The sequence below is a fragment of the Budorcas taxicolor genome, chromosome 16 (assembly GCF_023091745.1).
Source record: "Budorcas taxicolor isolate Tak-1 chromosome 16, Takin1.1, whole genome shotgun sequence".
In the NCBI taxonomy this organism is placed as follows: domain Eukaryota; kingdom Metazoa; phylum Chordata; class Mammalia; order Artiodactyla; family Bovidae; genus Budorcas; species Budorcas taxicolor.
Window position 1 is genome coordinate 62,528,614 of NC_068925.1, and position 27,486 is coordinate 62,556,099.

At 38.2% G+C, this 27,486-nt stretch overlaps 1 protein-coding gene across 2 annotated transcripts in view; it reads right to left on the reverse strand.

Annotated features, from left to right (window-relative positions):
* Positions 1-27,486, reverse strand: part of ACBD6 (acyl-CoA binding domain containing 6) — a 203,851-nt gene that overhangs the window by 170,135 nt on the left and 6,230 nt on the right. For both annotated transcript variants that reach the window (XR_008200739.1, XM_052653940.1), the window contains exons 2-3: positions 26,112-26,176; positions 23,102-23,198 (exon numbers count right to left, since the gene is read on the reverse strand). Coding sequence is in view for 1 of the 2 variants with exons in the window: in XM_052653940.1 (XP_052509900.1) it covers positions 23,102-23,198; positions 26,112-26,176 (162 nt within the window). In the remaining variant the exon portion in view is untranslated. The remainder of the gene's footprint in view (positions 1-23,101; positions 23,199-26,111; positions 26,177-27,486) is intronic.

The following is a 27,486-nucleotide window of genomic DNA, read 5'->3' on the forward strand; positions in this document are numbered from 1 at the left end:
AATAATCCCCCAGCTTATATCAAGCATATCTATATCTATATACACACACACACACACACACACACACACACAATAAAGTTAAAAAGTTACTTTCTTCATGATCCCCCAAGATTAATACTGGATAAAGTAAGCACTCTGATATGCTTTCTATCTCCTAAACATATTTGTTCTCCATGTTTAATAATTATTCCATTGTCGATATGGGTTAAATACTAATAGCAAAATTTTCCCACTGTTTTATTGCATATTCAATGTAGAAAAATTGTTTTATAAAAATGTATAAGGTGAAATGTAAAAATCCCTCTCCTAATTTCAACAACATTCCCAATTCATTTCTTTTTTGTACCTACGCCCATATATTTGATTTGTTTGGTGGCTTAATTTACCAAAATGAGATCAAACTAAACATACGGATCTGCCCTCTATATCCCACAATATATCATGGAAAACATTCCATATCATTCTTTTTATTGCTGGACAGTATTCTATTATATGTCATTATTTAACCATTTCCCTGTTGATGACCATTAAGATTATTTCCACCTTCTGAGTAAAGCAAACAACACTGCAGTGTACATCCATATGCACAAGGCTTCCAGAACTTGCAGATATTTTTGTGGAGTCGAGTTTCAGAAGTGAAATTGTTAGCTTCTCAAGCCTACATTTCCTAAGGAAGAGTATAAAGCTGAGACAAAGCTTTTAAGTCAGGCAATTCTTGAGATATAAAATCCTAGCACCTGAAGAACAAGAGGGAAAGAGAGGTGAGGCAGGTAAGGAGGAAAAGCAAATAAAAGGTAATACTGTCCCCAAGCTGGTTTCACTGACCGGGGTCACACAGGCTGTCTTCCAGTTAAGCTCAATGGACCATTATGTCTCAGAATGGGAAACAAAGAAAGGAAAGAAAGGAAAAGCAATTGAACTGCCAGTTTCTTCCCAGCTCTTGCCTCTTCCTGGTCAAAGTCTGCCCCCTGAGTTTCTGGTCCTGCTACCTAACCCACCTAAGCAGCTGCTGGGGACAGAGCTTCTACCACACGCCGTGAGCCTAGAAGGAATCAAAGTTTCCAAGACTCTGGTCGGGTAGGAGGTCCTGCTGCAGCTGAGCCTCACAGCAAAACCTAAGTGGGCAGGTGGCTTTAGGAGGTGAAGAAGTCATCTCCTAGGAGATGGCTGCCAACCCATGCTCCACTATAAAGGCATGCCTGTGTTGACTTCCTTGTGCTCTGCCAACAAGCCTTCTAATTCAATCTCTCAGATGAAAAGTAGTATACGCTGCTTTAGCTTGCTTACATTTCTTGATTATTAGTGAGACAGAGCCTCTTTCACTATTGATTGGCATTCATATTCTTTCTGGGGATGGCTTGTCCTTATACATTTCAAGTGTAATTTCTCACCCTTCCATTAGGAGACTATAATTAAACTACTGAATTCTGTTACTCTCAGCTCTGCCCTATTTCCTAAAACTACTTCAGGTTACCTATGAATCAGATACTTAAGGCTATCAGCTTACATACAGTACATAAAATCTTTGCTGGTTATCTTTACCACTGAAATAACAAAAAGGACCAAGCAAGAACATGACAACCTCCTTATCCCAGTTTCCATAATTACTTTTCACTTGGTCAGGGAAACTTGGGCATGTTAAAACAAGTTATACATTTCCATCCAGTTTTCATGTTTCCTCAAGCTCTGGCCCAGAGAAGGCAAAGGCACCCCACTCCAGCACTCTTGCCTGGAAAATCCCATGGATGGAGGAGCCTGGTAGGCTGCAGTCCATGGAGTCGCTAGGAGTCGGACATGACTGAACAACTTCACTTTCATACATTGGAGAAGGAAATGGCAACCCACTCCAGTGTTCTTGCCTAGAGACTCCCAGGGACGGGGGAGCCTGGTGGGCTGCCGTCTATGGGGTCGCACAGAGTCGGACATGACTGAAGCGACTCAGCAGCAGCAGCAGCAGCAAGCTCTGGCCAGAATGGGAGGACAGTCAGAACAGTGCCTCGGCCTGCCCTCATCCCTGTCTCATTGCCAATGTCCAGTTCAGATTTTCTTTTAGCACTGTGTTTTGACCATAACATAACCACCTTCAAAGTAAAACCTTTTTTCATGCAAAGACAGGCACCAAGAAATTCAGACCCAAATTTCTGACATGTCTTTTTTCCTCTTATGCTTTTTTTCCTTTTAAGAATTACCCTGATTGGTTTTTTGATTCAATTTCTGCATCGTACCCAAGGGTCCATCCATCACCTGTCTCTCTCACCCTTTTCATCTTTGCCATACTTTAAAAATTGGACGACCAACAAACATACAGTAGCTATTGACTCTACAGCTATAGTCAGTAATATATTTGGTCTCAAATTAGAAATTGTGTCAAACAGCTGGAAGTCTTACGTCACGTGCACTGTAATATGAATAAAACTTACTGCCTCTAGGAGAGAGTTACTCTGTAGTGAGACTGAAAACAATGTGGTATTCAGATAGTGCTTTAAACCCCGGTCTTTATATTTTTTTTAAATGAATGTACTTTCAACTCGGCTAACAAAATCTAATTCATGCAGCTGACAGATTCGATATGTATAGAGAAAAAACTATTTTCCAACTCTAAATTACAGGAATATGACTTAGACTTAACTAAATCAGTCCTATCTAATTCGAGGCATGCTACGGCACAGCCACAAAGGGGAAATGTATTAACTTTTCCCTCTGAATAATTCTTCTATAATTTCAACCTCGTTATTTATTCAACATAAGCTACCATGTGCTATGTTTTCACTCACTAATATTCCCAGCAACACTAACACTGCATCCCATTTTTTGTTAGCATATTAATAAAATTCTTGCCTCTGTGAAATATATAGTTGGTATAACAATAAAAATAATTTATTTGCATTACCCTCTATAGTTTACAAACTCTTTTCTATTATACACATATAATCTCAATGAATTATAACTGTCCTTCACAACTTTAAAATGTGACAATATACTACAAATCTCCAAAAGCAAATCATGTCAAATATTGTGAATAAGATTATAACAATAAAAGACCAACAGAAGTATAAAGAAATTAACCTGCCATTCTTTCTTACTTTGCTCCAAGACAACTCTGCATTAGCACTGTTGGTTCATTTTCCCAATTTAAGCTTTTAAAAAATACATACTAAATTTCCCTATATTGTATTTCAATCAATTGCCGAAGCTGAGACTACGATGTCATAAATAAAGCACCAGATCATAAATTTCTCAAAAGACATAAAATCAAAAACACCCTGCACCTGCAAATTAAATGCAAGACACATGAACTAAACAATGAAAAGGAATTACTATGTGAAATTTAACTTGATCAGTTAACCAGTCTATTCTGAACAAACTTACTCTTTATTCTCAGTACTGATAGTAAGATTATAACCATGCACCAAAATCATCTTGGTCTAGTCTTTTCATTTCATGTTTTCTTATAAATTATGGAGCTATGGGAAAAAAGTCAATCACCTTTCAGATGTTTGACTGCCAAAGCACTGCTTAGAATAGCAATCATTTGAGTTATTTAAATACAGGACTGTGCATGAAATGAGAGCTATCTGTAAAAGAGCACACACTTAAACTAGTGTATATATTACAACATTTCAAATACTTAAAGATCTCAAGCCTCGCATGATTCTATATTTACACAGCTGGTGAGAAACTCCAGTATACAGAATTTTTTTTAAAGGGCCTAATAAAGACAGCAACACATTTTAACATTTTCATACAAACAAATACTACATCCACAACTTATTATCGTGGCATTAAGAGACCACTTTGCTTGTGCTCCCTATAAAATACATTTTAAAAGAATATTTAAGACTCTCCTGGTGGTGCAGTGGATAAGAATCCACCTGCTAATGCAGGGGACACAGGTTCGATCACTGACCTGGGAAGATCCCACATGCCGCAGGGCAACCAAGCCCATGCACTGCAACTCCTGAAGCCCATGAGCCTCCAGCCCATGCTCCACAATAAGAGAACCCACTACAGTGAGAAACCCACATACACAATAAAAGCATTAGCACCCCTCGGCCCTTGCTGGACACAACTAGAGAAAGCCCATGTGCAACAAAGACCTAGTGCTGCCAAAAATAAGTAAATAAATAAAAATGTTTGAAAAGAATATATAAAGTTAAGTTGAACTGACTTTGTAACATACAAGATTGAAGTAACACTTAAAACCAAATATCATTGTGAAGATTGGTAAAAATACTTAACTGTTAATTTTTTGTTACAATAAACTCATTTCTTAATAGTGTTATTTGAAAAGAAGTGTATTCTAAGTTTTCCAAAATTTCAGCAGTTTTTGAATTAACCTGTGAAAATAACTCTAACAGAAATTTGCAATTTAAGAATTGTTCTATTTTGCAATTGGATTTTCTTGTTCCTAAATGATACAAATAACTGAAAGCTAATCTGCCACCGTCAGTTTAGTTGCTTAGTTGTGTCTGACTCTTTGTGACCCCATGGACTGCAGCATGCCAAGCTTCCCTGTCCATCACCAACTCCCAGAGCTTGCTCAAACTCATGTTCATTGAGTCGGTGATACCATCCAACCATCTTATCCTCTGTTGTCCCCTTCTCCTCCTGCCTTCAATCTGTTATCTTAGAACGTATAATTGACACTTCACTCTTTTCCAAAAGGCATAAGGCAATCAAAAGACTGCAGATTTTATCTAACATAAAAATGATCAAACAAAAAACAAGTGTGGTTCATACAACAAACTATTCAAGATGCATAGTTCTTGGTCTCAGCAGAGGTTCACAATGATCTGTTTTCTCAAAAACCACTCGCACAATGCACACACACAGAGACACATACGCAGACGTAAACACTAGACAGTGTTTACATCTCTAATTACTAAAGTTAAGCATTCAATGGGCTTCCCTAGTAGCTCAGCTGGTAAAGAATCCGCCTGCAATGCAGAGACCATGATTTGATTCCTGGGTCGGGAAGATGCCCTGGAGAAGGCATACGCTTCCCACTCCAGTATTCATGGGCTTCCCAGGTGGCTCAGCTGGTAAAGAATCCGCCTGCAATGCCGGAGACCTGGGTTTGATCCCTGGGTTGGGAAGATCCCTTGGAGGAGGGAATGGCAACCCACTTCAGTATTCTTGCCTGAAGAATCCCCAAGGACAGAGGAGCCTGGTGGGCTATGGTCCATGGGATTGCAAAGAGTTGGACATGACTGAGCGACTAAGAACAGCACACAGTATGCATTTAATGATGTTATTCTGATATTATTTCTGAAATTTCAGGAACTTTTATATATACATGGTTTCCCAGGTGGCTGAAAGAAGAATCTGCTGCAATGCAGGAGGCGCAATTTCAATCCCTGGGTTGGGAAGATCCCCTGGAGAAGGAAAATGGCACCCCACTCCAATATTCTTGCCTGGGAAATCCCATGGACAGACCTAGCAGGCCATAGTCCATGGGGTCACAAAGAGTCGGACACAACTTAATGACGAAACAACTACAATATATATACCTGGCAAGGCCTAATCAGAGGAGTTCCAACTACAGTGTCAAACCGTTCTGGGGTCATTTGGGTACCAAATATGTTACCTCCTCCTTTACTTCATTACTCAGAGTTGATTTATATGGTTAGGTGACATGTGGCAAAAAACCAGACTATGAAAAATTGCTACACATCTTACTGACAGGCAAGAATGACTGAGATTATCATGAGATAACAGCATCACGACTTAGTTGAAGCACCTCTTAGGCAGAAACTCTGGAAAGCCAAAGGAGGTTAGCTATTGGTCAAAAGAGAAATGTCTCCAATGTAAATTTCCTTGGAAGATACCACAGACACAAAAGTATATAATATATATATCAGCAATAGTTGCAAAAAAATCATAAAATCTTCTAATTAGTTTTTTTTTTTTTAAGTCAGAGCCAAATGACATAGTAACTGAATTAGATGATTTCATGATTTTTACATTAGTCAGCAGAAATGCTACAGGAAAGAGGTAAAAACTAAGTGATTTGGCATCATGAGTTTACTGGGAAAATCACATTCCAAAGTACATCAATTCTTTAAAAATTTCAGAATATGACATATAATTAATCATTATTATTATAAGATTTCAGCAAGATTACAGCATTAGTTTATGCTAAGTAATGCAGCCTGAAAAAGCTCAATAAATCTTAGCTGAACCAAATCTCAAAGGACAAATTAACACAGTCATCCCTAGTTTACAACACAAATAGATCTGAAAAGAAAATGAAGACTTGGAAGTAGAGAAATCTAGTACAATCCTAGAGTAATGAACGAAAATATAGACTAATTCCATGGAATAATATACATACAAGAGAAATGACCCATAAACTATAAAAATTATAAAAATTAAAATAGTAATAAAAGTCATTCAGTTGACTATAGTACAAATATTAGATATTTAAAACATTCAGTCTCTCAATATATAAAGCTTTCTCACAGGAGCCAAATGTGGGGAGACAGGAAGAGAAATCAATCTCAAAACTTCTCCACTTTAGGCTTATAATACTAAATTTTAATATTGCAAAATGTTAAGAATTTAAAAAACTTTCAAAAAGGAGATATACTAAATTGTACGGTTTTTTTTTTTTCCTTAAGTAAACAGTGAATAAAAATCTATCTTCCTTCACTGGATTTCAAATCCTATTAACAGATTTTCAGGTCCTACATTTAAAATGAGCCAGTGTCATGACTGCTAGAGGATGGGAAATGCTATGTTAGAACCTAATTACATGCTAAATCCTATGTTAAAACCTAATTACATGCTAAGAAGAGTAAAGTGGGACATTTAAAAAAGAAAAATGACATATCTTTCCTAACTATATTTCCCTTTTACCTCAATTAAAATTATAGATTACTAAGAGTTTCACTAACATTTTTTTCATGACTTCCCAGGTGGGGTAATAAATAAAATATTCTACCTAAGAAAAAACTGGAAAACTGTGATATGACTACACTTATTTATTATGACTACATGCTACCAGAAGAAATATCAAAACTAACACCCATCATATACTAAGATCAGAATCTGACTCCAGGACAACCCTATCCCACCAATATCAATGAAACCCTAGGAGTTTATCTACCCCAAAGTAATTTTATATGATTTTTTTTAAAGTTTCTTTTAAGTTATACCACTAGGGAATTCCCTTATGGCTCAGCGGTTAAGAACCTGCTTGCCAAGGCAGGGGAAATAGGTTCAACCCCTGATCCAGGAAGATCCCACATGCCATGGGGCGACAAAGTCTGTGCACCACCACCAAGACCACACACTAGAGCTTCAGCTCTGCAACAAGAGAAGCAAGTGCAACTGGAAAAAGCCTGCACACAGCAGTAAAGATCCAGCACGGTCACAAATAAAAATTTTTTAAATTATATCACTAAACTGTATTTTTAATAAGGAATGGTTTGTCAAACTTTTTACATACATACACATATGTGCACAGGTATTCATACTGCTTCCTTTCCTCAACCAGCAAATATAAACAGGAGAAAACTAAAAAACTCAGAGACAAGTAAATGTATGGAATGAATGTTAAAACAGTGTGCCAGATGAGTATCTATTTGTTAATTCTCCTCTAAAGTTAAGCATTGAAAGGACTGATGCTGACGCTCCAATACTTTGGCCACCTGATGTGAAGAAATGACTCATTAGAAAAGACCCTGACATTGGGAAAGATTGAAGGTAGGAGGAGAAGGAGTCAACAGAAGATGAGATGGTTGGATGACATCACTGACTTGACGGATATGAGTTTGAGCAAGCTCTGGGAGTTGGTGATGATCAGGGAAGCCTGGTGTCCTGCAGTTCACGGGGTTGCAAAGAGTTGGACACAAATGAGCAACTGAGCTGAACTGAAAGCTAACCAAACATGTTTTTTAACCACAAGTAGGAACCATTGGACTCAACTGGCAAACACACACAAACACATACATGTATTAAGCATTCAATAGTTCCTAAATATTATGCAACCCTTTATGAAGTCAGTAAGGTAAACCATTTTATTTTTACTAATACAGCATGCTTTTTCTGTATCAGAAATTAGCTGTTCACGGAGGCTAACAAATTTGACCCAAAATATCAATATATTCAACCTTTGTTCCCAATAACAAAACATGTTATAATAGAATTCTACTATTAGAACAAATGGTTTTTCAGTAGGAAAAAATTGTCTCCTAGTAATTTTGAAACTAGACAAAATGCAGTTTCAATTACTAACTCTGAATTGATATATTTAAGTTGTTTTTCTATCAAAGTAAACCTGAAATAACAATTCATTCCGTAATACCTACTGCTGGATTATTTCTTCTGCCTATGGCTCTGTTTGGCTTCCCAGGTGGCACAGTGGTTAAGAATCTGCCTAACAATGCAGGAGACACAGGAGTCACAGGAGTCAACACAGGGTTTGGTTTGGTCACTGGGTGAGGAAGATCCTCTGGAAGAGGGCAAGGCCACCCACTCCAGTACACTTGCTTGGAGGATCCCATGGACAGAGGAGCCTGGTGGGCTACAGTCCACAGGGTCACAGAGTCAGACACAACTGAGCAAGCATGCATGCTATGGCTTTAATATCATAATCCAGTTAGTCTACTCAAATGTATAACTGCTTTATTTACAAAGAAATATACCCTATCTACTGCACAAATAAAGTCTTGAGCATTCTTTGTGAAAGAAAATTTTACACAGGATACTAATTTCCCCAAATTGTCTAATAAATTTAATTACCAAATAAAATTTAGGTTGCTTATTTTTTTTCATTTATATGAATTGAACAGGACAACAAAATCTTTTTTCCATTGTTCTCATTATTCTAAGGCATCAATACTTTTAGATTATAAAATATGTCCATTATTTAAACTTTTATTCTTTCATTAAAATATTATATTTTGATTTATTAATACAGATAGAAATGTTTAATTTCTAACCATGCTGTTTTAATTTGTGTCTATAAGAAAAACAAAAATACAAAGTAAGCATAATACAGGAAAATGTATCATCACAGAAAATCAGTCACTTTAAGCTGTAGAACACTGCCCTCTGGCGTTCACTGATCTAAAAAACAATTCAGTGTACCTAAATCACAATTTAATCCAGCCAATGGATTTTTCTTTGTTACTGAAGCAAAATTCTTCCACGCTTTTTTAAAAACTCACATTTATTCTAGAGAAATGTCTGTGTCAAATGTTCTTCAACTTCTCCCCTTCTGACTCACCCAAATCTCAATTTGCAGTTAAATATGGCATTAACTTTCATGATCTTACATAAGGAACACAGTATTTAACCCAATTAATCTCACCCAAATTAGTCTGGACAAAGGAAATCGAAGAAAACACAGACACAACACATATAAAAAGGGATAAAGACACTGAATTCAGAATTCAGCTTACACAAGGTCTTAACCTGATTTTCCATTAACGTGGTACTACAATAATTGGAAAAGCTATACACAGCAGAAATAACAGCAGGCGTAGTGCACACAAGTAATCTATGCAAACTTTAGCTATACGGACTGAAATTCGTCAGCCCCTCCCCTGTACCACGTACAACATAACGGCCAGACCAGTCCAATCCAGCCATTACTGGTCATCTTCTGCTTCACATACTGAGCTGGTACAAGGAATTATAAATATTAATAAGACATAATCTTAATTCTGGAAAAGAACAGAGGACGAGAAACATAATTTCAATTCAAAATGGTAGGAACAATGAAAGCAGAGGGGCCCAGAGAGCCGTCACTTTGTCTATCTCTGTATGGTTCAAGGAACAGGGAAGATTCCTAAAGGTGAAAATATCCTAAACCTAGTCTTCAAGGATGAGCACAAATTAATCTAGTAAACAGAGAGAGCTCTCCAAATGAAGGAAAAAAAAAAAAAACTTGAACTAAAATCAGAAGATGTAAAACAGCAAGATGTAGGGCAGTAGATACTGACAACCGCAGAGTGCTTCAAAGTGACTCGTGAGCCACTAAAACAAACAGAGAGGTCAGGATCCTAGCAGGAAATTTTAAGTAAATCTGGAGTAAAGATTATGCATCTCTATTTGTAAAGCTCCCTGCAAGGGATTCTGGTGCACAGTCAGGTTGCTGAAACAATACTTTAAGTCTGATAGTACTGGAATTTAAAATAAAGGTTGAGGAGGGGTAGGAGGTGGGATTGAAGTGTAAATATGAATCAGATTGTGGCGGAATTTGTATGTCATACTAATTTAGCCTACGAGTAAAAGGGAATCACTTTTAAACAGGGAAAACATGGTCAGGTATGTATTTTAGAAGCAATATAGAGGACAGAGTTGAGTGGGATCAGATGTAAAATAGGGATAACATGTAGAAATGCCCCTGCAACAATAAAATAAAAATACTCAACAAGTATTCTGACACATGAACCTAAAACAAAGTCAAAAGGTAGACCCCTTAATACTGACTGCACCAGCAGATGTATTTTTAATTTGGCTCACATTGTAGGGCAACTGCTTAGCCAACTTTAACTTCTCTTTTAAAGCCTCATTCAAAAATCAAGAGATATCACACTAACGCCAAGATTTTATATCTGGTCTGGCATCACTGGCACTCACAGCAACAGCTGGCTGGAGCAAAGGTCCATTTCCCTCGTTCATACAGGCATGCACTCCCCCTGTAAGGGCTTCCCTGGTGGCTCAGAGGGTAAAGCCTCTGCCCGCAATGCAGGAAACCCAGGTTTGATCCCTGGGTCAGGAAGATCCCCTGGAGAAGGGAATGGCAACCCACTCTGGTACTCTTGCCTGGAAAATCCCATGGATGGAGGAGCCTGGTAGGCTGCAGTCCATGCGGTCTCAAAGAGTCAGACACAACTGAGCAACTTCACTTTCACTCCCTGTAAACTATAATTCTCATGACTATGTATAAATTCCAACCCATTTCACTCATTTATGCTAATGGCCTGGACTCTGCAGGCTATTTACTTTTTAAAAATTAGCTTTTGTGATCCTGCTCTAAAAACCCTGAACCCTGATCAGGATCACAGAAAAGATCAGGGCTAAAAAATGAATTTAGAATCAACACAGCCTACTGTTAAAACTGCAAGAATAGTAAGGAGAAAGAGCAATATAGTCTTGGGCAAAACAACATTTTATCATGCAGACTTTATGCTTTATGATATTCCTATCGGCTTAAAAGTGGCCTTTACCACATTCAATTTATTTACTTATTTAGGCTACTTTGAAGCATGTGGGATCTTAGTTCCTTGACCAGGGATTAAACCTGGGCCCCTTTCAGCAGAAGCACAGTGTCTTATCCACTAGACTCCCAGGAAGTCCCTCACATTCAAATCTTAGTTAAAAGTTTATTTTCCTCATGTTGTATATTTCAATCTCTTTGGCACTGTTGTTGTGCTGTGCTGTGCTTAGTCGCTCAGATGTGTCTGATTCTTTGCAACCCCATGGACTGTAGCCCACCAGGCTCCTCTGTCCGTGGGAATTCTCCAGGCAAGAGTACTGGAGTGGGGTGTCACGCCCTCTCCCAGGCACAGGAAGAGGACTATTAGGACAGGACCCCGTTCTGGCTCCTCTGTTGTTTCTTCAAGTTCCGTTAGCTATTCTGATATTCAATGAATTTTTATAGGTAAAAGATAAGTCAATGATGCTGTAAAAACCACAGATGAATAGTAGCCATTTTGTAAAAGTCTAGATGGGTACCAGACAGCTCAGAACAAAAGAGTCTCAGCTCTCCCATGTATATTACTTATCTTCATAAGCAATACACAAATATAACGCAATGAATGCTAACCTGAGTCATCAGACAAGTTATGGTGAACAAAAATAAAATAACTAGTAATATCCCAAGTAAAGATGAAAGTTTCTAAGGAGTTTCCCTAACAAGGGCAAAAGACTAGATGGCCAACGAGAAGCAAGGTTTTAACAATACTACTGAAACACACAGAAAGCCCTAGAAATTCCTGAGAACAACATTGCCTTGTCAGAGGAATTTTGCTCCCTCTGGTGGTCACAAGAAGCTTGACTAGGTGTGAAGAGAAACAGGTACATGGGCAAAGAGGAATGAAACTGCAGGAACTATCCAGATAAACTTTCATCTATCAGACAAATAAACATTCAAGTTACAAAGAACACGTTTTTAAAAGAAGAAACTTAGAATTTAGTGCTTTTGAGGAAGCAATGCAGAATTACAGAAACAGTCACAAGTGCTTAGGCCTACTAGGAAATGACAGAAGGAGTATATCACGTGTGGGACAAGGAACTTCATATATAAAGTTTCGTTTTCATACCCTTTGAATTTTCATACCTGTTTGAATTTTTATTTCCATATGCCTGTATTACTTTCATTAAAATATTATTTACTGGACAATATAGAAGAATACTTACATCTTTTTACAAGTTTATATTCCAAGTGTATATCCCTTATCATTGGAGTAAAAGCCTTAATCCTTTCACTAGACTATCCCATGTGCCCCACGCTACCTCATTTCGTATTTCTCTGCCCTGCACCCCATTCCCGTATACCTATTCAGCCCTCCTAACAATTCCTAGAGCACACCAGGCATGCTCCTGCCTTAGGGATTTGCGCTGGCTGTCCCTCCATATAGAATGCTCCTCCCTAGATACCGGCACGGTTCACTCTTTCACGTCTTTGCTCAGTGTCATCTCTTCAGTGAGCCTTTCTTGATCAGCTCATTTAAAACTGTAACCCCACCCCCTGTACACCCTATTCTCCTTCTCCTGCTTTCTCTCCATGGTGCTAATCACCTTCTCATACACTGTATCTATTCTGTTACTTATGCCTGCCAAACTGTAAGCGCTCTGAGAGCAGGGATGGGTCTCTTGTTCACTGTTATCTCCAGCACTGAGAGCTATAACAGGCACACCATAAGTGTGCAATAAGTGAGCTGAATGAATGAATACTATCAACAATACCTTAATAGATGTACAAAAAAGGACAAAAGTCCTTTTATAAATGGTTCAATATGAAATAGCAATCTGCAACAGAGTAAAACCTTAATTATATAGGCAAAATACAGGAGGAGATTGGTCTTTTAATAAGTTAGATCTACAGAGAGATTATTAATGTATTTTATTCTTTTTGGCCTTAACTTGTAGGATCAACAGAGACCAAATAAACTCAAATCATCCTGCTGCTGCTGCTAAGTCGCTTCAGTCGTGTCCGACTCTGTGCGACCCCATAGACGGCAGCCCACCAGGCTCCCCTGTCCCTGGGGATTCTCCAGGCAAGGACACTGGAGTGGGTTGCCATTTCCTTCTCCAATGCATGAAAGTGAAAAGTGAAAGGGAGGTTGTTCAGTTGTGTCCGACTCTTCGCGACCCCATGGACTGCAGCACCAGGCTCCTCTGTCCATGGGACTTTCCAGGCAAGAGTACTGGAGTAGGTTGCCATTGCCTTCTCCAATCATCCTGCTATTTGTACTCAAAAAGTCTTTACACAGGACTCAAAAGAAATGTTACTCATTACACTGTGCACCTTAGAATAAGAATCTTCTCAAAAGAGCTATGGAAAATATCAATTATTAGCTAGAAATTACAGAAAAACATATAATTCTTTTATTTGGAAAATGTCCTCTTCTAGAACTGTTAAAATATTTATCAGGCTATAAAACCACATCTTTGTGTCCATATTATCTCTTTAGAAGCAAGGCAGCCACTTCAGAACTGAGTGACTTCATGGGTCAGGTTTATTGTTGTTTACTTGGTAAGTTGTGTTGGGAGTCTTTTGCGACCCCATGGACTGTAGCCTGCCAGGTTCCTCTGTCCAAGGGCTTTCCTAGGCAAGAATACTGGAGTGGGCTGCCATTTCCTTCTCCAAGGGATCTTCTCAACCCAAGAATCAAACCCATGTCTCCTGCATTGCAGGCAGATTCTTTACCATCGAGCCACCTGGGAAGCCAGGGCATTCACACTGAAAAGAATATTAATCTTCCAAATGACCGGTCAATTAGGAAGTAGTCAGAAAAAAACAAAGTGAATAAAATGCAATTATTTTCCAATTTTATCAAAGCTTTTATAAAACTACCTTGAATATTTGTTAAAACATCGAATTACACACTTGAAAGTTTGAGCATCTCACTTTATATAAACTTTACTTTAAAAAATAAAAAAACATAACCTGTAAACAAGTGAACTTCAGTTAGTAAACTTGCTTTTCACAGGGGTGTAGGTTAGCAATTCTGAAATGGCTTCCTGTGTATTCTAGCTCAAGAAAATGAGTAAATATAATGAGAATATTAGGAGCCCGGGTTCTGACTTAGAAAGGTGTTACAAATTCAGAAAGAGGGAAGACAACAATGTACCCTACAGTGCAGGGTTGGAATCAGAGGTACCAATATGAACTTGTGGGTTTTGATATATAAGTAAATAAATATAGAAATACAGATATAGGATACATATGTTAGAGAGAGTTAAGTAGGTGTGGGTATATACACACACGTCTGCGTCCACAATGAATCTATCTGTGTGCACATTCATACCTGAACGCATACATATGTATGCATGTACACACAGATGTTAAGTATGAATGTGTGTTAACATATATGTGCATTTGAGCATATGTATTTTTCAGGTACGGAGAAGGCAATGACACCCCACTCCAGTACTCTTGCCTGGAGAATCCCAGGGACGGGGGAGCCTGGTGGGCTGCCCTCTATGGGGTCGCACAGAGTCAGACATGACTGAAGTGACTTAGCAGCAGCATTATTCAGGTATGTCTGCTGAAAGGACACAGAAGCAGTGACGCCCCAGCAGAAATGAGCATACTCAACACCCAGACTTTGCTTTCTAAATACCGTTCTCTACTAAAAGGAACCAAAGGGGAAAAGCTAATTCTAGGGTGAGGACAGAGAAAGCAGAAGATCAACCTGTGGAGTGAGTTGAATTGTGCCCTCTCCCCGACAAAGACACATCCACGTCTAACCCCAGATATCTGAGAATGAGACCTTATTTAAAAACAAGGTCTTTGCAGATGTTATCAGGTTAAGATGAGGCATACAGTCAACTAATATTTGACAAGGGAGCCCAGACTACTCAATGAAAAGGACAGTCTCTTCAGTAAATGGGAAAACTGGACACCTATCTTGTACTACCCACAAATATTAACCTGGAATGGACTAAGAACTTATGCATAAAAACATTCATTAAGGTCTTGGAAGAAAAATAGGGGGAAAGCTCCTTGACAATGGTTTTGGCAATGATCTTTTGGATTTGACGCGAAAAGCAAAAGCAACAAAAGTTAAAGTTAATAAGTGGAACAACATCAAACTAAAAACTTCAAAACAGCAACAGAAACCATCAACAAAATGAAAAGGTAACTTACTGAACAGGAGAAAATATTTGTAAATCACATTTCTAATAAAGCATTAATATCCAAAACATATAAAGAACTCACACAGCTCAACAGCAAAAAGAAAAAAAAAATCCAATTTAAAAGTAGGCAAAAATGAATACACATTTTTCTAAAGAAGACGTTCAAATAGCCAACAAGTATATGAAAAGGTGCTTGGCACCACTATCATCAGGGAAATGCAAACCACACTTGTTAGAATGGTCGTCATCAAAAGGACAAGAGATAAGTGCTGGCCAGGAGGTGGAGGGAAAAAATAAAGCCCTCGTGCACTGCTGGGAGAAATGTAAATGGGTACAACCACTGTGGAAAACAGTACGGAGGTTTCTCAAAAACGAAAAACAGAGCTACCGTGTGATCCAGCAATCTCATGTCTGTGTTGATGTCCAAAGGAAAGGAAAACTGGATTCTGAAGAAGTATCTTTCCTCCCATATTCACTGCAGCATTATTTACAATAGCCAACATACAGAAACAGAAAGAGGATAAACAGATTAATTCAACAGATGCATTAATAAAGAAAATATGACACACACACACACACATATATTACTCAGCCACGAAAAAGAAGGAAATCCTGCCATTTGCAACAAGGTGAATGGACCTTGAAGGTGCTATTCTAAGTGGAAAAAAAGTCAGAGAAAAACAAATCCTACATAACATCACTTACATGTGAAACCTAAAAAAGCCAAACTCACAGAAACAAAGAGTAGAATGGTTTTTACCAAGGGCCTGGGAGGTGGGGGAGAAATGGGGAAAATGTTGGTCAAAGGTAGAAACTTCAAGTTACAAGATGAGTAAGTTCTGGGGATCTAATGTACAGCATGGTGATTATAGTTAATAACACCGTATTACATACTTGAAGGTTACTAAAGGAGTAGATCTTCAATGTTCTCACCACAAAATATAAACATTAATTATGTGACATGGTGGAGGTGTCAGCTATGGTGGCACTCATTTTGCAACACGTGTCAAATCAACACGTGTGTGTGTACCTTGCTGCTGCTGCCGCTAAGTCGCTTCAGTCGTGTCCGACTCTGTGCGACCCCATAGACAGCAGCCCACCAGGCTCCCCCGTCCCAGGGATTCTCCAGGCAAGAACACTGGAGTGGGTTGCCATTTCCTTCTCCAATGCATGAAAGTGAAAAGTGAAAGTGAAGTCACTCAGTCATGTCTGACTCTTTGCAACCCCATGGACTGCAGCCCACCAGGCTCCTCCATCCATGGGATTTTGCAGGCAAGAGTACTGGAGTGGGGTGCCATTGCCTTCTCTGGTGTGTGTACCTTAAATTTATAAAATGTTATATGTCAATTACATAGCAATAAAGCTAGGGGGAAAAGTTAAGATGAGGTTTAAGGCGAGCCCTAAATCCAATGACGGGTTGTCTAAATAAGAGAAAGTAAGGGCAATCTGGATAGAGACACAGGGGGAAAAGGCCATGTGAGCAGAGATAGAAATTGGAGCTATCCTGCCACAAACTAAGGACTCTCTGAGACCACCAGAAGTACTGGTAGAGGCAGGGAAGGACTCTTCCCTGAAGCTTTCAAAGAGAGCATGGCTCTGCTAATACTGTAATTTCAGGCCTCCTGTATTGTGAGAGAATTTCTGCTGTTTTAAACTAAAAACTACTAGTTTATGGTACTTTGCTATGGCAACCCTAGGAGACTAATACACCCTGAAACACGCCAGAAAGAAAAGTGTTCAAAGAATGATGGGGACATATCAAAAGGACATGGGAGCTGTCCTGAATGGCTTTCAGTGGCCAAACAATGGTAATTGGTATTACTATTGAATAAAATACAAATCTATGAGTATATTCTTGACTATAATGGGTGAGGCAATCAACCAGGGGCCCTGAGCACATTCATGTTCAGTATGCCAGGCTCTGACTACTTCTATCTTGGCCTTTTCTCAGGGTTGTGTGTGCAGTAAGCCACCATCAGGGATGAGGTAATTTCTTCCACGCCCCTGAAAAATAGCAGGTTTACTTCTACCTGCTATGAAAGTGATGAGTCCCCAAAGCTCAGTGCTCCTTCCCTATGGCACAACCCACTGTGTATGCAGGCATCCATCTAGGCCCACCTGTGTCATCCCTGTGGGTTTTGGGGGACACAAGAATGTGAAGCAAATCCAACAAAGCTCATGTTGTTTGCCATGCCATGAATAATGAAGTCCTTTGGCTCAGACCCAGGAGTCTTGTAACTCTGCCAGTATCTAAGAAACAGTAATGGGCTATCTTATTAGCTTGTAAGTAGGGTAGAATCCTTTCACAGTTTTTGGAAATGAGTAAATAAATAAATAGGGGAGAAGGGAAAGCCCATCCTCACAGTGGCATGCCAAATAATAAATGCAGAAGGAATGATGGAGTTAGAACACCATTCAGTTCAGTTCAGTTACTCAGTCGTGTCCGACTCTTTGAGACCCCATGAATTGCAGCACGCCAGGCCTGCCTGTCCATCACCAACTCCCGGAGTTCACTCAGACTCACGTCCATCGAGTCGGTGATGCCATCCAGCCATCTCATCCTCTGTCGTCCCCTTCTCCTCCTGCCCCCATCCCTCCCAGCATCAGAGTCTTTTCCAATGAGTCAACTCTTCGTATGAGGTGGCCAAAGTATTGGAGTTTCAGCTTTAGCATCATTCCTTCCAAAGAAATCCCAGGGCTGATCTCCTTCAGAATGGACTGGTTGGATCTCCTTGCAGTCCAAGGGACTCTCAAGAGTCTTCTCCAACACCACAGTTCAAAAGCATCAATTCTTCAGCACTCAGCTTTCTTCACAGTCCAACTCTCAATCCATATGTGACCACTGGAAAAACCACAGCCTTGACTAGACGGACCTTAGTCAGCAAAGTAATGTCTCTGCTTTTGAATATGCTATCTAGGTTGGTCATAATTTTTCTTCCGAGGAGTAAGCGCCTTTTAATTTCATGGCTGCAGTCACCATCTGCAGTGATTTTGGAGCCCCAAAAAATAAAGTCAGCCACTGTTTCCCCATCTATTTCCCATGAAGTGATGGGACCAGATGCCATGATCTTCGTTTTCTGAATGTTGAGCTTTAAGCCAACTTTTTCGCTCTCCTCTTTCACTTTCATCAAGAGGCTTTTTAGTTCCTCTTCATTTTCTGCCATAAGGATGGTGTCATCTGCATATCTGAGGTTATTGATATTTCTCCCGGCAATCTTGATTCCAGCTTGTGCTTCTTCCAGGCCAGTATTTCTCATGATGTACTCTGCATAGAAGTTAAATAAGCAGGGTGACAATATACAGGCTTGACGCACTCCTTTTCCTATTGGAATTGTTAATGGATATTAAAACTAGTGGGTGAAATCTGATTAGGAAAAGGATATTTACACAGTCTTAGAGTATCACCCCACAAATTACTCATTAATTTCAAAGGGGGCAGGGAGAAATGTTACAGTGGAGAAAGCAAGTGATTAAAGTTAATATAACCAATCTGAGGACAAACAGACATCATGTATCTTCCAGTATAATACATACAGAAGGACACAATTCTGTGGCATTCCTTCCAAAAATGTAATGATCCAAATCTAATTACGAGGAAACATCAAACAAACCCAAATTGAGAGCCACTCTACAAACTAACTGGCCTATACTCTTCAAAAAGATGACAGTCAAGAAGGAAAGGTTGGGAAACCACTTCAGATTAAAGGAGACTAAAGAGACACGGCAGCTGGGTGCAGTGCACGATCCTGGATTGCACGACTGATCAGCGTGTTTAAAAATAACTATGAAAGACAGTTTAGTATACGATAAACTGGAATATGGACTATGAATTTGACAATAATATTGAATGAATGTTAAAATTCCTGATTTTGAGAAAAGAGAATCGTTGTTATTTGTCAGCAGGAATGTAAACTGGTATAGCCATGATGGAAACATTATGGGTTCTTCAAAAAATTTAAAATAGAACTCCCATATGATCCAGGAATCTCACCTCTGGGTAGACATGTAAAGGAAATGAAATCAGAACCTCAGACATCTGGTCTCTCATTGTTTATTGAGCATTATTCACAATAGCCAATATATGGAAAGACCTGAGTGTCCGTGTATGGATGAACGTATAAACAAGATGTGTCGTGTGTGTATATACACACAAACAACAGAACCTTATTTAGCCATGAGAAAAAAGGAAATCCTGCCATTTATGACAATACAGATGAACTGGGAGGACATCATACTAAGTAAAATAAGCCAGACAGAGAAAGACAAATATTATATGATCTCACCTATGTGTAGAATCTAAAAAATGAAAAAGTCAAATTCATAGACGCAGAAAATAGAATGGTGTTTACCACTGGCTAGGGAAAATGGGGAGATACTGGTCAAAGGGTACAAAGCTGCAGTTCTGTAGGATGAATAAGTCTACTACAGGCATAATGAGTACAGTTAATAATACTGTATTGAATATTGGAAATATGCTAAGAGAGTAAATATCAGGTGCTCTTCTCACACACACAGAGAAAAGGTGACTATGAGAGATGATATATTAGTTAGTTCAACTATAGTAATCATTTCACTATGTATATATACATAAATCATGTTGTACTCCTTAAATATACACTTATAATTTTTATCTTAACACATATGTACACATACATCTACATACACACACATACGCATGCCTTATAGGAACTCTTGACACCAAAAAAAACAACAATGACCAATTTTGATAATTGCAGTATAGTAATGTCACACAGAGTCGGACACGACTGAAGCGACTTAGCAGCAGTAGCAGCAGCAATGTATTGAAGTTTATTAAGCAGTAAAAGGACGTGATGTCTATAACTTCTCTAAAACGGTTCAAACATAATAAAATAATTCAGAGGAAACCTATTTACATTTATGTACATGTAGATAGAAAATGATAAAACAAGTGAAACAACCGGCATAACTAGACAAATGCCATCCAAGAGTTCCTTGCACTGCTCTTAGAACTTTAAAAAAGTTATATCAAGACAGTATAATGTACTATTATAAATTAGTTACCAATAAACACACTAATTAATAACAATGTATTCTATACATGAAATTTGCTTAGAGAGTAGATTTCAAGTGTTCTCACCATAGACACACACAAAAAAACATGATCAATATGGGAGGCGATGGATAAGGTATTTAAGGTAAGAAATCATAAATTCTGTTACTTATCAAAAGTTATAAACTCAAATGCCTACATAAGAAGTTTAGCAAGATGGTTCTAGCTGAGGCTCTCTCATAAGGTTTAGGGTTTTGGGGAGTATAGTTGCTTTATACTACTATAGTTGCTTTATACAGTTTCTGCTGTACAGCAAAGTGAATCAGCCATACGTATATCCCCTCTTTTGGGGATTTTCTTCCCATTTAAGTTACCACAAGTAGAGTTCCCTGTGCTATAAACTAGGTTCCCCTTAATTATCTATTTCATACAAAGTAGTGTTGTATGTAGGAGAAGGCAATGGCACCCCACTCCAGTACTCTTGCCTGGAAAATCCATGGACGGAGGAGCCTGGTAGGCTGCAGGCCATGGGGTCGTGAAGAGTCAGACACAACTGAGCGACTTCACTTTCACTTTTCGCTTTCACGCATTGGAGAAGGAAATGGCAACCCACTTCAGTGTTCTTGCCTGGAGAATCCCGGGGAAGGGGGAGCCTGGTGGGCTGCCGTCTATGGGGTCGCACAGAGTTGGACATGACTGAAGTGACTTAGCAGCAGCAGCAGCAGCAGTGTTGTATGTCAATCCTAATCTACCAATTCATCCACTCCCCCATCACTCCCTCCCCACATGCTTTTTTCTAATACACATAATGTCAGCTATCGGACAGAGAGCAGAGTGGTTAAGAGTGGGGATCTGGACTTATACAGGCAAAGGTTAAAACCCCAGCAATATCATTTATTAGCTGGCTGATCTTGGCAAGTTACTAAACCTCTCTGTGCCTGAATTTCCTCTTTTTTAAAATGCAGACAATAATAGTTTCTAAGTCTTAAAATTCTTAAGATTTCAAAGGGCAATATATGCAAAGAACACATTCAGCATGAGAGTTGCTATTATTTCATCATCTTTAGAAGCAAATATCAATAGAAAATGATTCTTTTAACCTAAAACAAAATGAATTAAATATCAAATCTCTTGAGATTGAGATTAGGGTCCGGCCCCATACCAATCAAAAATATGTGGGGGAAAAAGCTATGAGTCAAAGGTACCAGCTCAGAGTGTTTAAACTAAAAATTAAAATGTAAAGGAAATATAAAATTTCTTTTACAACTAGATTATGATGTTAACATATTTTTAGAATCATGTATTAAAGAATCATTTTTACTTGAAAAGTATGGATCTTTGGTTCTGTTTAGTTTACTCAAGTTTCATAAATTAAGCAGGTAAGATATAGATATTTTTTAAAACATCCTTCACGTCTAGTTGGGTTTCCATAAGGAAGAACTACCTTAACTACATGGACTGTGCAAGCATTTGTAATAGTCATAGTTAACGGAATTTTACTTAGTAATTAAGGCATTGAAGATAAGAAGCCATAAATTCTGTCGTTTATCAAAAGTTATAACCTCAAATGCCTACACAAAGCCAGGCAATCAGAAACAGTCAAGTATAGTCCATAGGGAAGAACTGAGACCACAGTGGCTGGACTTGAAGAGTAAGGACTCACTTAAAAGCATGCAAATTCAAGTCTTGTTTTTGTTTTTAATTGTGCCATCTGTATTCAGGCTGAGTTCAGTTCAGAGAGGCACTTGTTCTTACCACTGGATTTCAGATTTTTAAGTCCTTTCAGAACCTTTATGGTATATATCTGTACACAAATGATGTTTTATAGCAGTCATATCATTAGAGATATCCTAAGTTGGTTAACTTTCCCACTTTGTACTCATAATTAAGATATATTTTTATATGTCATAACATTTACATCTTTAAGGTTCCTTATAACTCTGACATTTTAAGATTCCATCACTGATTCCATCCTTCATACTGGTAATAAATATCTAACAATGAAACAAGTGCCCTCAAAGTCCAAAGTAATCTCTTCTTCTACTGGATACCTTAGCACTCACCTCATTATTGTTTTATACTATTACTCTATTTTTCTTATGTTTTATCTTCTATAATATACCTTGTGAAAGTCGCTCAGTTGTGTCCAACTCTTTGCAACCCCATGGCCTATACAGTCCATGGAATTCTCCAGGCCAGAATACTGGAGTGGGTAGCCGTTCCCTTCTCCAGGGGATCTTCCCAACCCAGGGATCAAACTGAGGTCTCCCGTATTGCAGGCAGATTCTTTACCAGCTGAGCTATCGGGGAAGCCTTATAATGTACCTTAAACTATGTGCATAATAGCAGAAAAGATGCCATTCATATTTTACCCCATCAATAAGCATTTTGCACTTGCATAGAAGGTGCTCACAAAAAAAAAAAAAAGAAGAGAATCCTCCCATTTCTCAAGATAATACTATGATCACAAGTTAAACTCTTTCAAATTCTAAAATGAACTGAGCTTTTGCATGATTTACAATAATGCTTTTAAAAATTCTCCACAATTCAGAGTTCTCAGTATCAGTAGCTGGCTATATGAACATATAAGCAATAGTATTTTTAGATAGATAAATAGTACAATAACTTTATAATCTTTCTATTTGAAAAAATAAAACTCAAAGGATGTTACTTAACCCTACAGCTTAGTTTTAACATTTATTTGAGAGAAAGATGGTGGTTTTTTTGGAAAGTGTTAGTTATAATCATTACCTGAGGATTCCAACTTGGATCTAATTTTTTAACTACAGCAATGTATTCCTGCATTGCTTGGCTGGGGCTTGAATCACCAAGCGCTTTCCATGCTTCCCTGTAGAAATATCCAAAATGGCCTATCATTAATTATGTAAGAAACACAAACAGTATATTTCTTGTTATTATTAAGAAAAAGGCACACGTTTTAATGGTCACAAGATGTAATAAGGCACAGACGCACAGCCTTCTCTTTTTGCCTTTACATTGGTCCATAGCAATACAGACCTTATCAGCCCACCTAAGGAGCCCTTTTAGACACTTTTTCCTCTAATCACCCTTCCCCTGAAATTTTAAAATATATATTGCATATTTGTCGAATTTAAGAAGGCATAAACTATTGTAATATCTAAGATTTTAAAACTCCCTCAAACCCAAATTTCACCCCTGCTGAGAACACATGGTCTACAGACAACAGGAGCAGTTCAGATCTAATGAATTAACTGTGTTTATGGCGTTTCAATAATGTGTTCACTATTCATCACATAAAACAATATTCTGTGGGAAATGCTTCAAACTTCTTATTTTAAGGTGTGAGAAATACACCTTCCCCTCCTGCTGTTATCGCATCTCTAAGCTGCCAGTAGTAGATCCTGAGGCCTTGGGCAGGGACTTCAAATGTGAGGAGGCAGTGAAGACAGAAAAAAGAGTACTAATGAATGAGAAGGCAGGGACTTCCTGCAGTTCAATAACCAAGAGCGATATTTTAGTCCTGAGCCCCCTTCTGCACTTTCCTTTTCTTCTTTCCTGCCAGCTGCTAGACCAGGCCTCCTTCTTGGCTTTTCCCTGCCAATTCTTTCTACCTCCAACTGGGAGGTACAGTCACTGATCCACTGTAAAAGGTAACTCAGTCTCAGAGTCTTCCCATTACCTTCCTGCTCTTATCATGGACAGAATATCTTTCTCAGGTTTCCTAAATTTATTTTTAAGCTCTTGAAATTTACTTGTATATATTGTAAGACTTTACCCCAAATATACATTCTTCAAAGTAAAGAAATTTCATTATTTAGTACTATTAAACAAATATACATGAACCGTATTTAGATTTCCCCAAAATGTTCTTTATAGCTTTCTTTTTCCAGATGAGGAGCCAATCAAGACTCACACATAACACTGAGTTTCAAGTATGTTTAGTCTTTTTATCTTCCATGATACTGATATTTTTTTAACAGTTCAAACCCGGTGTTTTTAAAAATATCTTTCAACTTGCATTTGTCTGATTGTTTTTTCACCTAGAGAGTTTTCTTGCCAAAAATGATTAATCATGATTAGAATCAGGTGAAATATTTGGCAAGAGCAACATATAGGTGAAATGTCATTTACAATTCATCACATCAGGGACGCCAGTTTGTCCCATCATTAGTGATAAGAGTCAAGATTTAGTACAAGCAGTGTCTCCAGGTATTCTCTTTGTAATTAATAAGTAAACTCTTATTGTGTGAACTCAGATTGTGTGAATACTGTTCCCGAGTTGTTTTTCATCTAATGGTTTTAGCATCTATTGATGATTCTTGCCTGAATTATTATAATTGTAAAGTCTAAACTTTTAAAAACTACTAAAAACAGTGAAAAAAAATAGGAAAACACAGAGGAGAAAGTAATGGTGAATTTATAATTCATAAATTTAAAAATGCACAAAATATGCATCAAGGAATTTTATAGCAGTAATAAAATGCCAGTCAGAGAACTATTGGAGAAGGCAACGGCACCCCACTCCAGTACTCTCGCCTGGAAAATCCCATGGACGGAGCAGGCCATGGGGTCGAGAAGAGTCAGATATGACTGAACAACTTCACTTTCACTTTTCACTTTCATGCATTGGAGAAGGCAATGGCAACCCACTCCAGTGTTCTTGCCTGGAGAATCCCAGGGACAGGGGAGCCTGGTGGGCTGCCATCTATGGGGTTGCACAGAGTTGGACACGACTGAAGCGACTTAGCAGCAGCAGCAGCAGAGAACTATTTGTTGTCATCAGCATAGGCAGCTTGAGCCAGAAACAAAATCAAAGCACAGCTTCCTGTCACTGAGAATGTTCTACACAGAAGAAGTCAGCTGAACTAAATAACTGTGCTTAATGACATTACTGATTTGCATTTCAGGTTCAAGCTGGACATCTCTTCCCAGCTGGGTGACAAACAGTCCCCAGACAGGCAGCTTATTCAGGGAACCACGTTTTGAGGAGCCCTGCTCTAGAAAGAGGTGAGAATCCAGTTTCAGTGCTTCTCTCCACAACCATATTTCAGGTTTTCTTTTTAAACCTTCCCTCTCTACTTTTAATTTCAGGTGGATGCTCCAAAGTCCTTTCTTCTCTAAGTTTCCCTATTGTATATGATTCCTCTCTTTTCACTTAAACAAGGTGGGAGAATATAAGGCCTCATATGACAGGATGTAATCTCTGAATTATAATTAAAAAGAAAAAATTCTAGGAGGGCATAGTCTATGTATTCAGGAAAGAAGCAGGCTCAGGATCTATTTTTCATTCCCTCTCTGTTCAAGGTTATTAGAAGCACTTCTTCACCATGGTAGGCAAGGAACAGAAGAGCATTAGCGATGAGGAGAAAAAATTAAGGAGGGGGAAAAAGAGTAAAATATGGGGATTTGCCCTCCTCTTCTCTATTCCCATCCTCCGGACCTTCTTTCAAGATCCCTCCAGAGAGAAGTGGTGACCCATTAGGGGCTGTAAGATTAGGAAGGAAAATTTCAAGCAACAGCTCTATGGTCACTCTCTAAGAAGTGATTCATATGTGAGGGATGTATGAACTACTTATATACCAACATCAAAGCATAAGAATCCTTCAGGAGACTTATCTAAAATCGGCTTTTAATCTCTCTCCCAACTGCCTGTCATTAGCACTGCCTACAGCAGAAAGAGATTAATATAAAAATAATTCTTTAATCTGCTCACTGCTTTCTAATTCCTAAACGCCTAAACCCTTTACAACAACCACATTAGATCCCAAGAATTTCTTACCATTTTTGCTTTCCTTCAAAGTCAAAGAAGCTTGGTTTAGGTGTATTGCAATTTCCAACTTTGACCTAAATGAAGGGGGTGGGCAGAGATAAAATCAAGAATTTATTTTTCAAAAAACTGCCTCAGAAACTTTTAATTTTTTAAATCTATTACATATACTTTGTAACTATAGGTTAGAAAATATCTACAACTATATAAAATAATAAAATGTAACATTCTTTGCAAAAGCAAACCAAAAAACTACAACTTTAAATAGAGGCTTGCTTTGGCTTATTGCATAAAACAACTGTTAACTACCAGTATAACACATTTTTAAAATGAATGATAAACAGCTACATTTCTAAATTAGACAAATTGTGTGTATATATATATATAACAAATTATAGATTTTGTAATCATGCTACCATTTATAATGTAGAATTTTTAAATATGCAATAAACAAGTTTTAAAGTACAGTTTATCAGAATTCATCATACAGTCTGTTTATGCTGATTCTCAACACTATCAGCATTTTCTCTCTCTCAAACTCCAGAATAAAAAACACTATTTTCAAATTTATGAAACTAGTCAGTATAAATTTGGATGCTAAAAGCCATGAAAAAATTTCAAGTTTCTCAGCAACAAATTCTATAAATTCTATCTATTCCACAATAATCTTCTCTTGTTCGTGGTCAGTACTTATTTTTAATCCTCAAACACTTATAGTTAAACTATACACAGTGATTTGCATTATGAATAAGCATAAATGAAATTCACACAAGTTAGACTTTACTGCACACCTTGACTCCCCCTGCCACAAGTAATCTCCCTTTCTGATGAACTCTCACAACACTTTCTCCCTCTCTGTGATGGCACTTTCCACATTTCCCTTGTGTTAGCGAGGTTTGTGTAGCCTCATCTTTCTACAAGAATAAAGTCTCTCAGAAACTATTCTTAACCCACCCATTGCACATAGCTGTGTCTAACTGAAGGCAGTAAAAAAAAAAAAAGTTTGTTGCATATGGAATGTATACATTAGGCATGTGTTCAACAAAATATCTACCCACTATCTCCCTAAAGCTAAATACCACAATCTGAATCCTACCTACTTCTCTGGGACCTTCCCACTACCTCCTAATACTCCTAACACATGCATTTTGCTAAAATCAAACTGATGGTCTACTCATTAATCAGACTGGTCTACTCAATTGCCTTAAGAATTTTCATTTTTATTCTATTTTTCTCACATTATTCCCCTCAACTGAAAAGCCCTCACCTTCTTCCCTCCACTTTTCAAAATGCTCCTTTCAGTACCACTCAAGGTTCAGATTCTAAGGAACCCTTTCCATCTACAATGATCTCATTCAGCTCTGATTTCCTAATAACTATCATCTCT